The 12239-nt window shown below is 36.8% G+C and overlaps 1 protein-coding gene across 8 annotated transcripts in view; it reads right to left on the bottom strand.

Moving 5' to 3' along the window:
• PDLIM5 (PDZ and LIM domain 5) overlaps positions 1 to 12239 on the bottom strand; it is a 211333-nt gene that overhangs the window by 53230 nt on the left and 145864 nt on the right. Inside the window, exons 9-11 of one of the 8 annotated variants that reach the window (XM_030914721.1) lie at positions 7361 to 7480; positions 5661 to 5804; positions 4777 to 4908 (exon numbers count right to left, since the gene is read on the bottom strand). The exons of the other annotated variants lie outside the window; for them this stretch is intronic. Of the exons in view, the coding sequence (XP_030770581.1) occupies positions 4777 to 4908; positions 5661 to 5804; positions 7361 to 7480 (396 nt within the window). The remainder of the gene's footprint in view (positions 1 to 4776; positions 4909 to 5660; positions 5805 to 7360; positions 7481 to 12239) is intronic. 8 annotated transcript variants of the gene reach the window in all.

The following is a 12239-nucleotide window of genomic DNA, read 5'->3' as shown; positions in this document are numbered from 1 at the left end:
TTAATTCCAGGAGAGCTGCCAGACAAACTGACTAAAAGAGAGGAATTCAGTGTCAAGGTTAATACAGTTTGGGTGAAGGAACTGGTAATAGTAGCCCAGGTTATGAAAAAACCTAGAGAAGCATGACAGCCATCCTCAAATGCCTGACATGCAGATTCACTCTATGTGACTACATTGTTTGCCTAATTTCAAGGAGTGAAATCTACAGTGGGATGGATTTGCTTCAATAAAAGGTGCTTCCTAATATAAAAAATCCTCCAAAGGAAAACAATCTGTGCCTAATGAGGCTTTCTGTGAGAGTCCTGTCACCAGAAGCTACTTAAGCAGAGGATGGAATGCTGCAGAATGAATTTAGCCATTTAGCCTGTGGGAGGCTCAGTTATGTTTCGGCATGACACACAAAGCCTTCTAAGATAAAACTACAATCTACCAGTCTAGATTGTATCACTATGCTATACAAACTATATTCTGGCCACCCCTACTATCTGTCCACAATTCTACATTTTTTTTCCAGATTCTACATATGAGGTACCTCTTCCTACTCTCTCTCTACACCCATCCACATCTTATCCATAATAATAATAGAAGTAAATATAATATGCATCATGCACTGTGTTCAAATTAACATACATTATTTTGTTTAATTATTCAAACCTCCAGCAGTAGAGACATTCCTTTTAATTCTGGACATTTGTTACCTGCATGGCATATAATTTTATACCGATTTGTAATAGCTGTTTTAAAATTACTATTAATAGTCACTTCTTTATGCATCTTGTCTCCTCCTCTACATTATAAAGTACCTGAGGTTGAGGACTTTACTGTGACTGTAGGTAAATTATTTAAACTTGGTAAATTTCCTCACCTGTAAAATGGTATAAAAATACTACCTTTATCCCAAGGTTACCGTTAAGAATTAAATAAGAGATGAGATAATACATGCAAATTACTTAGCGCAGTGCCCAGCACAGAGTATATGCTCAGGAAATAAAAGAGATTCTTACTTCTACATCCTGTAATATCTGGTTTGGTGATAATAAAATTAGCTATAAGTACATTTACAAAATAAGCATCCTTCATCTGCACGCAGAAATTTGCTTCTTGGATGTACTGTGGATCATTTGGGGGCAGGATACTGATTCCAGACAAAATCTTGCTTCCTCACTCAGTTCAGTTTTAAAAACACACAATACTTCTTAAAGTTCCCACAGGATAAGTATCATATAAGCTAAATAAATTTCAGTTTTTGATATCTTTTGTACAGAGGTTTGTATACATTCTCTTTCAGAGGCCTAAGATCTTTAAATCTTAAACAGTACTTTAGTTACAAAGGGCTTGGAGTAGACTATAAAGAATTCATAGAAATCTAAGTTATTACTAAGGCAGTTTTTCCATTTATGCTTAAATCCAGAATTGATCTGAAGTTCAATTTCCTCTGAGGACAGAATTTAATTGAACCATTTAATGTTGTAATGGAAGACTATTAGGGTTTATCTAGACAATCACATATCTGAATATATGATGCCCAATCCTCTAAAAATCAAACATTTTTTCCCTAATTTTAATGATTAGCTACTATTTAACAAGAACACATAAACATTTGGTATTGGCTGGCACAGTAGTTCATGCCTATAATCCTAGCACTTTAGGAGGCCAAGGCAGAAGGATTGCTTGAGCCCAGGAGTTCGAGACCAGCCTGGGCAACACAGCAAGACCTCGTCTCTATAAAAAAACAAACATTGTACTAAAGATGAAAGGATTGGCTGGGCGTGTTGGCTCCTGCCTGTAATCCCAGCACTTTGGGAGACTGAGGTGGGCAGATCACGAGGTCAAGAGATGGAGAGCATCCTGGACAATATGGTGAAACCCCGTATCTACTAAAAACACAAAAATTAGCTGGGCGCGGTGGCGCATGCCTGTAGTCCCAGCTATTTGGGAGGCTGAGGCAGGAGAATCACTTGAACCCGGGAGGCGGAGGCTGCAGTGAGCTGAGATCGCGCCACTGCTCTCCAGCCTGGTGAAAGAGCAAGACTCCATCTCAAAAAAAAAAAAAGGGATTAAAAGTCATTGGCCATATTATTTTATATGTGGGAATAAAATATCACCAATAATCACTAGCAACACATTTCTAAAATTAATGATTAATGTATTAATATAGTACGGCATTGTTACTTAGATTGCTATTTTATTTCTGAACTCATGATTCAAATATTTTTTCTGAATCTAAATTGTTTAAGGTGTACCTAAATCCTAAATAAAATTTAAATGTTTTCTAAATAATTCTAATGAGGAAATTGGTGTAAGTCCATAAATACCCTGGGCTGATACCACAGATACTGATATTAAAATATGGTTATTTTAACTAATCTGCCAAATAAACAGGGACTGAAATGAAATAATAAATTGATATGACTTCTATCTTAAGAATACCAAGATTTTTGTTTCATTTTTTCAAAAACTGAAAATAGAGACAAATACACTAATAGAGCAAAAGTTTATTTTCAAGATGGAGCTAATGAGGAAAAAGAAAAGGAAGAAAAGCTAACTCTCAGTGTCAGCAACCTGATTTATCTTGAGTTTACATTCCTTTCCCACATTTGTTTAACTATTACAACAAATAAAGCTCAGATACAGATTAAGAACACTTGGGAATTTTAAATCTATTTTCAAAAGAAAAACTCTGCTTGAAGAATACTTTTGAGAGTAACTTATTCTAATTACATGTTTACATTTTAAAGAAGACAACTGTACATCACAGGTTTAGTTATCGATGTTTAAGTTAAACAGTTTTTGGCTAAAGTCTTACCAAAAAATGGTATACTAATATACAGATTCTGAGATGGCAGGAAAGGAATATTTCTGGAAAGGCCTTAGTTACGAGCAATTGTTTATTTTATAGAATTCCTCTGTCAGGACTCCTTTAAAGGACCTGGACATGTAGAGAGAGTAACCGAGTGTCTTTCCTTCCAGAATTCCATATTTAGAAGAAAATTTTTAATATTTTCCTAAGCAAAATTCTTTAACTTAGAGTTTGTAAACCAAAATTTAAAATATGATATACTAACACATATTATAATGGAAATATATTTTAATGGAAAAATATATTTTAATGGAAAAAATAAATTTGGTATTATACTATATTTATACTTTTAAAGATTACTATCACACAAAAGTAAAAATCAAGATAAAATGTCTCTGACACATTTTATGATTACTCTCATACAAGATAAAATGTATCTGGTCTTTTGGGTACCCCTCACTAAGTTAGCAAGGGTCTCCTCAGGAAACCCCAGAATGCCAACTAGACTATCTTTTTAGAAACCATTTCCCTCTCTCAATATCAAACTATATTTTGTCTGTGTCCTACTGTTAATAAGCAATGGTGATGACTACTAATACTTGCTCTAGAGGTGGGGCCACAGATAGCACAGTCAGTCCATAAATGTATGCACACTTTTGCATGTATATGCACACAGGCACTTTTCTGGAGAGAGGAACTATAGCTCTTACCAGGTTCTAAAAATGTAGTATAAGTGTACTCAAGTACTCAAAGTGTACTCTAAGAAAGGTCAGTAACCTGCCTCTGTATAATCTCAGCTCTGACAATGAAAGACTTCTGCTCATTGAACACTTACAATTCTGCAAATAAATAATTTCAGGTACTGTCTTAGAGAAAAATGTACTATCATCTTTCTCCCTTGTTTAAACACCTCCCTTAAAAGTTACCCAGAATAAACATATATATATATTGTTGTTGTTGTTTTGAGACAGAGTCTTGCCCTGTTGCCCAGGCTGGAGTGCAATGGCGCAATTTCGGTTCACTGCAACCTCTGCCTCCTGGGTTCAAGTGATTCTCCTGCCTCAGTCTCCAAGTAGCTGGGATTACAGGCGCCCACCGCCACACCCGGCTAATTTTTTGTATCTTTAGTAGAGACAGGGTTTCACCATGTTGGCCAGGCTGGTCTCGAACTCCTGACCTCGTGATCTGTCCGCCTCAGCCTCCCAAAGTGCTGGGACTACAAGTATGAGCCACTGCACCTGGCCCAGGTAAATATATTGAAAAATCTCTATAACAGTAGTTAGAATACAAACATCTAATCAATAGACAGCCTAGTTATATCAGGTTTTCACTAAGTATGTTGTACACTTTGCCACTGATTTTATGTTCTGTCAAAAATCATTGTATACAGTTGTTTCACTGAGTTTATATCTTTAGTAAATACTTGTGATATTTTTATTTTTATATTATGCCTAAAAATTTCTGGCTTAATCCTTAAGCTTAATAGAAAAATCTATTTTGGTGTTTAGCATTTCCCAAATAGTGGAAATTAAGCTGCTTTTCCAAGCAAAACTTTCATATTTAAGAACTAGAATACATAGTCAATCAAAATTGAGCATTATTATTTTTCGTTTTTCCAAAAGGTATGTCTTACTAAACATTTGAGGTGAGGATTCTAATACAGCTATATCCATGCAATAAAAGACAGAAATTCTACTGCAATTTAAATACTTGTACAATTACGTGGAATTGCACACCAAACATCAAGTATGCTAAGGAAAGATGTCACAAAAGGTTAAAAGGTAAGTTAATAATCATAGGACATACTGTGCTTGTGCATTAGTATGGCATTGACATTACAGTTAATTCAAAATTGGGTGCAAATCCCTAGAGCTCTAGCATGTTGTCACCTGGCCTGTTAATACAGTGGTGACGTGTTAGAGAAAGCAGTATCCTTAACAGCAAACCACCACTTGCCATATCTGCTCCCACAGTACCTTGTTTTCTTAACATGGATAGAGCCAGTTGATTTCCTTGAGGACTGCAGAAAGGAAAAAGCTAAAGGCTTGGAGACAGGACTGATGCAAAGTGCATCCAAGAGCGAGTGATATCTTTCAGGAGTGTAGAGCCTAGTAAGCATTTAGAAAGAGTTTTAAGTCAAAAATCGCACTACCAATAGAAGACAGTAGTTTTTAAGGTCTGTGATTTGAAACATTTCCTTTATGAGAAAGACGGTGGGGAGAGAGGGGAAGACGGAGGGGAAGCACAAAGCAGCAAAGGAGGATAAAAGAAGCGCCAAGAGTTTATTCTATCACTTTACTCATTAATATAACATTGATTAGATTTTCACCAAAATGGTCAAAGCCATCATTTAGAAAGCATTTGAAGCTCTAAAGACTATAGAAATTATCTAAAATCCCCAAACCACGAAAATAAAACCAATTTATTCTTTTTGGGAAAGGATGCAATTTTATTTTTTTAGGGGACAGTAGTCTTCAGATCACCCTTTAAAGGTCGTGGGGGAAGATAAAATCAATAGAAACTTAAAATACTCATTAATACTTTATCGTTTCAAATATAAAACCTGAAAATCACAAAAATCCAAGTGCCAATAAGCACACAACATGTAATAATCCACGCAACTGAGAAATACCATACATAAATGGCAGCAATGGAGAGATTAAAAGGTGATTTTTAAGAAAAAAACAGTATCAAATACTGTGAGATTTATCCACAACCTAGATAAAATATCCACTACACAATTAAGAGCTCACAATAGAGCTATGATTGCTTCAAACAGATATGTTTTCTTTGAGGTGAATTGTAAGACAGTGAAGAGCGCTGAGATTGCATCAGACAGATGCTGCATGTGTAGTTCTACCTGGTTTTTGCAGCAATAACAGCAGACACAGTAGCAGCTGCACTGCTCAGAACTGCAGCACTGTATCTAGCAGGAGAAGAGAAGGTAGAAAAGTTTCGAAAACCTTCGAAAGAATCTTCCACATTTCCTGTGGAGCTGCTTAAACTGACAGGTAGGGAAAGAAAAACAGGAGAGGAACAAAAAGGAAAGTGAGAAAGGGTAGCATAATAAATACAAGAGAGCAACCATTCCATATTAATATGTAGGCATTATAAAAGTGTGAAGTGTCAGAAGTGTAATAGGAGTTCAGGTCATTTAGTTACTGATGCTATGATTTCTCTCAGAAGATAAAAGCTGATGTATAATCCTCCATAAAGCTGATTTTGACATACAAATACTTTTGAATGTATTTAAGTTCACTGACTGTATTCCTATTTAAAATTACCTTGTATCACACATTTGAAGACTGACTTGCCAACAACTTAGCAGAAAATAAATCTAAACATGAAGTCTGAATTTCTATAAGCATAAAAAGAAGAAAAATTGTTTTTCCCCAAAAAGCCTCTATATAACGAGCTTTACACGTTAGAGACGATATACACTGACAACATGACATTTTAATAAGGCTTATGTTTTCAGGAGAAGCAGGTACAACTGACTGCTTACTGAGAAGCAGCAATATGTATTAACATGAAAAGAGATAATTGTTTGAAATATTGAGAGTAAAGCTATTTAAGGAGGCAAAGGACCTTTGCAAAAATAAACAGATGTTCCAGTGAATATGATCAAAACATCACCTTTTTTGCTGAGTTCCATATTTCTATTTTCAGTTAGTTATGTAAGCATTTTTAAATGCAGGCATTTTATCTTCAGAACTAATAAGTATTTATTACTTAAAATAATAATTCTCCCTTGGCCTTTCAGAAAAGATCAAATGCCTGGACAGGAATGAACATCCTATCATTACAAATGTAATGATTTTCAAATTGGTTATTAAGTAAAATAAAGAGTGTCTAAAATGCATAGTGTGAAACTTGTAGTCTCTCTTCTTCATTTATGGGTGCAAGTTATCAATGAGCATCATCACTACAGTATGACCACTTATTTCAATGGCCACCTCCAACACAAAGTCATTATGTGGCAAACTCAACCTCTGGTTAAAGTGAGCTTAGATGTCTGAAACTATGAGGGTTGACATAAGTCTCTTTTTCCTGTCAGAAGAATTTGATGAGTCATTCTTCCAAGTTCCATAGGCTATAACTTTACAAAAACCATTAGAAAAAAAATTAATAGTTGCAAGCTATGTTTTCAAAATGATGCAGAATTAAGTAATTTTTTTGATCTACCTAAGTCTATTCATTAAATTAAACTGTATGGCTAAGTTTTGACAACTGTTGTGATGATCTTTACCTGTCTTTGAGGCAAATGCTCTAATTCAGAAGAGGAGACTTATGACAAAGCCAGCAAGTTAACTTTCCCAATCACAAAGTGAATAAATAAAAGAGATTTCTTGATTCTATATTAGAAGTTATAAACTAAACAAACATAAAAATATAAAAGCAGTGAGAAGTGCTGTTTTGAGGCTGAGTGCTAAACTTTCTTGTCTATATGTTAATGATGTCAGTTCTATAATCAACAATCATCTTTTCTTTTTCAAACAGTTTAGTATATTTAAATTCACTACTAGTTTTGAAATTTGGAAACAGGAAGGAAAAGTCTACCTAGAATAAGTAGTTGCTACTTTAGAAAGTGTGGCCACTTGGCTACCAATGGTTAACACCTGAGGAGTTGCAGGTGGGTGAGGTCCACTCTTAGGCAGGTCTTCCAGAGAACTGTCAAACCTAAGTTTTCAGAAGTAAAATATATAAGGCAAAGGAAATGGTAATGAAAAGTACAAAAGACATTTATCATCTATACCATCTTTTAAATGTCTATTAGTTCAATTTTGGGAACACTATTGGTTTTTTTTTTTTTTTTACTTCACATCTACAAATGGTTAAAACAAAAACCAACACTTCTGCCACCACAAAATATGGGCTGTTTTCCCCCAAATTCTTTAACATGACTACTTCTATGTAATAAAATATTATGCTTACAGGCGAAAAGAAGGTGGAAATTCCCATTCACTGACTATGTATTTTGAATGCTTTAAAAAAACTTAGGCTCCAAGAAGTTAATTAAGTTGCCCAATACCATACATCTAGTAAGGGTCAGGTGGAATTTGGACCAGGTCTGTCTGTACTATTTCCACTATATAATGTTTTCCAGCACATTGTGAGGCAGCTGCCTAAAAGTGTCCTATAAGAAAGCAACCAAAAAGTTCACGTCAGAATGTTGTGTTTGTAGATCTGAAGTTATATGGATGTTGTTTATCTTGATGTAAACAAACTATTTTATCTGCTTGTACAACACATGGTGGCATGCAATCGTAGGGTTTTGTTTTGAGTATTCTTTACTTTGATTTTCTGTTATCTGTACTATTTTTTATTTAGAATGCCAGAATTAAATTTTAGAAGAACTATTGCCAGGTAAAGAAAAAATGAAGAACTCAATGTTAAGTTCAATGAAAAGAAAGCACCAAGTATAAAACTTTGGGAAGAAAAATAAAACAGGAAAAATACAAAATTAGCCATTTTTTTTTTTAAAGTCTGTGGATAAAAAAATAGAATGGTCAGTCATTTTACACTGATTTTCAAATGAATTAAAAAATAGAAAAGGAGAGGTTCTATTTCTGTTTTTTATTCCACATTAGTCATACCTTTACCAGAGTGTTGAAAAAATGTAGACAGTTGAAGAAAAATGTCATGTTAGAACTAAAACATTATTTAAGAGATAGAGCAGAAAGGTTAAGAGAATAAGAAACATAAGAACTACAACACGGGTCAGCAAACCATGGCGTGCTGGCCAAATTCAGGCCCTGCCTCTCTCTGTATGGCCTGAGAACAGTTTTCATATTTTTAAATGGTTAATGGTTAAGAAAATCAAAATAATAATAAGATGACACACAAAAATTATATAAAATTCAAATTTCAGCATCCATAAGTAAGGTTTTATTGGAACTTTACTGGAACATAGCCAGGTTCATTCTTCATATGTCTATGGCTACTTTCATATGATATGAGAACTGACCAATTGTGACAGACCATATGGCCTGAAAAATCCAGTACATTTCCTATCTGGACCTTTACAGAAAAAAATTTGCGACCCCTGTCCTAGAAAATAACTTCTCCACGCAGCTACCAGAGTGAACTCTGAAAAATACAAATGTGATCATGTTTGTTGCTTAGACCTTCTAGTCCTGCTCTAAGTGATCCTGGGCTACCTGTTCTTCAGCATTATGTCATGAAGCCTGTCCACTCTCTTTGGCTTGCTCCAGTCCACTGGGCCTTCCATTTCTTTTTGAAAAAGGCCCTGCTTCTTTCCCCCTCCTGGCCTCTGCACAGTCTCCCACTCCTCACTGTCTACAGCCCTCGCTCTACCACACCTTCACTGGGATAACTCCTAAGCATCCTTCTGGCCTCAGTTTAAACGTCACCTCCTCCCAGAAGCCTCCCTGATTCCGCAAGCCACCTTAGCTGCCCCTGTCATGTGCTGTCATAGCAGTCTGTACTTTTTACTCATAGAATTTGTTATTATTATTATACAATGTGTGTCATTACTTAAATCCAGACAATCTCAGTAGACTAGAAGTTTCCTGACATCAATAGTTACTAATATACATGAAGTGTAACAAAATGCTTACCATAAGGTTAACAAATATTTGTGAATAAAAGGTTGAAATTCATTTTTTCCAAATAATGAATTCACAATATTTGTATATTGAAACATATTTGTACCTTCTAAAGACTGTGTCACAATTCTGACTAAACAGATTTTTGCATAAGTGGACACATGATAACTTCAAAGAAATGGATAGTGTTCCAAAAATACCTTTAAAGAAATGTCCTTTATAATATTAAAAAATTACAAATGTTTCAGGAAAAAAGAAAATATGGGTATAAATTATTATCAATATCTACATATTACCACCACAGGACAGATTAAAAAGAAAAAAAGAAAAGGGAGTGAGTTGGAGAAGTTGAGTCTTCCAACATCTCCATGAAATATGCTGACTGGAAAAAGCTGAGTGCTATTTGAGAATAAATTTCATATAAATCATGAAACACCGTTGGAGATGCTCTCCATGTTTTTGAGCAAATGCACTTGGGAGGTTTCCCATGTGTTACACATATTGATTATCTCTTCATTGCTTAGCCAAACTCTTAAAAGTTGACTTAAGACAAAATCTTAAACTACCCTATTTACTATGGAACAAACATCAGTGTCAGTTCTCATTCTGACATTCCCCAATGTTTACTCCTTTTAGGTTGGAAGAAGCTCTGATTAACAGCATATCTGCAGCAGCCAAATTTTTGACCTTGTCTTGCTTAAATGAGTTTTCATTTCTCACCACAGAGAGGTTTTGAAGACTTTCTCTTTCCCAGATAAAGTCTTTCCCTTTTGGCTTGCTTTTCTCAGGATACAAGAACAAAGAGCTATTGATGCATTGTGTCTTTTTCTGCACAATCTCTGCACTTGTTCAGTATGGACCCTTGTGAACAATCTGTCCAGCAAATCAGGTGTGAGTTGTCCATCTACTAATTTACCATCCTTACCATCCTGTAGGAACAGTAAGAAGAATTCTTTTTCTATCCCCTAGTCCTGACAACTGCCCAATAGCAACATTCTTATGCTGTGTACTCTATCTCCTCCCTTAATCTCAGTGGCCTCAATTAATCCATCTCTCCTTCTCTACTGGATGCTTTGAGTCCTCTTTTAAAATGCTGTAGTTTCTCTTAAAAACAACAGACCATCTTTACCTTCTATTTTCCTATTCCCCTTACCAGCCAGACTCTGAAATAACAGTATACTCACTTGACTGTCAGTCTTCAGTCATCTCAACTAGACTCCAATCCCCAACACTCTATGAAACTGCATCTTGCTAAGGTCACTGATGACCTTTTTGTGGCTAAATTCAATGGACAATTTGCATTCCTCATTTTAAAAACTGGTAAAAAATACGTAACATGAAACTTACTATCTTAACCATTTTCAAGTGCACAGTCAGTAGTGTGAAGTATGTTCACATTATTGTGGAAGAGATCTCCAGAAGTTTTTCATCTTGCATATTCGAAACTCTGTACCCTTTGAACAACTACCCCTACCCTCTCCCCCTAGCCCGTGGTAACCACCACCATTCTACTGTTTCTATGAAGATGACTACTTTATTTTAATTCTTTTTTGGAGACAGAATCGTACTCTGTCACCCAGGCTGGAGTACAGTGGCGCGATTCCGGCTCACTGCAACCTCCACCTCCCTGGTTCAAACAATTCTCCTGCCTCAGCCTCCCGAGTAGCTGGGATTACAGGCACGAGCCACCACGCCTGGTTAATTTTTGTATTTTTAGTAGAGACGGGGTTTCTCCATGTCAGTCAGGCTGGTCTCGAACTCCCAATCTCCAGTGATCTGCCCACCTTGGCCTCCCAAAGTGCTGGGATTACAGGCGTGAGCCACTGCACCTGGCCCAAAGATTACTACATTAGATACCTCCTATCAGTGGAATCATACAGTATTTGTCGTTGTGTGTACATTTCTCATTTTACTTAGTGTCTGGCTCAACTGACTACTGCTTCTCTTTTCCTGTCATCTGTGCCTCAACCCTATTCACCTGCCTGTTTTTATTATTCTTTCACTGGCTATTCCATTTCCTGAGAGTTCTCTGTCCTAGGCTTTATTTCTCTGTACTCTTAGTGACATTACTCTCTCCTGTAGCTTTAACACCACCTAATGTCCAGATTTATATCTAGCCCAGCTCTCCCCTATGAGCAGTAGCCCATATTTTGAATTGCCCTTTAGTTATTAATACCTCTAATATCTCTCTCACTATCTCAAATCATCTTTCACCATGTCCCAATGACTCTACTTCCAAATTTATATTTTTAATCCATCAGTGGTGTGACGGGTCCCCTACCAGGTTACTTAAGGGTGTTATATTCAATGCTTGAAACTTGAGGGCCAGGCAGTTAGGTACGGCCATGGTGCCTAGCCAAGGAGCAGGTGTCCCTGAGAACCCAAACATCCTGAGGCATGGCTGGGAACATACCAAGGAAAAAAGTCCCATTATATGCATACACGCACATGCGCGGGTGTATACACACACACACGGCGTACACACAAACACACACATACATACACACGGCAAAGAGCCAGAAAATTAGCTTAAAAGCAGCCTAGAGGCCGGGCGCAGTGGCTCAAGCCTGTAATCCCAGCCCTTTGGGAGGCCGAGACGGGCGGATCACGAGGTCAGGAGATTGAGACCACCCTGGCTAACCCGGTGAAACCCCGTCTCCACTAAAAAATACAAAAAACTAGCCGGGCGAGGTGGCGGGCGCCTGTGGTCCCAGCTACTCGGGAGGCTGAGGCAGGAGAATGGCGTAAACCCAGGAGGCGGAGCTAGCAGTGAGCTGAGATCCCGGCCACTGCACTCCAGCCTGGGCGACAGAGCGAGACTCCGTCACAAAAAAAAAAAAAAAGCAGCCTAGAGATGGGAGATGCTGTGG

This window comes from Rhinopithecus roxellana, chromosome 2, assembly GCF_007565055.1.
Source record: "Rhinopithecus roxellana isolate Shanxi Qingling chromosome 2, ASM756505v1, whole genome shotgun sequence".
Taxonomy (NCBI): Eukaryota; Metazoa; Chordata; class Mammalia; order Primates; family Cercopithecidae; genus Rhinopithecus; species Rhinopithecus roxellana.
Note: the sequence above shows the minus strand (reverse complement) of the source record. Positions and strands in the feature narration are given on the sequence as shown.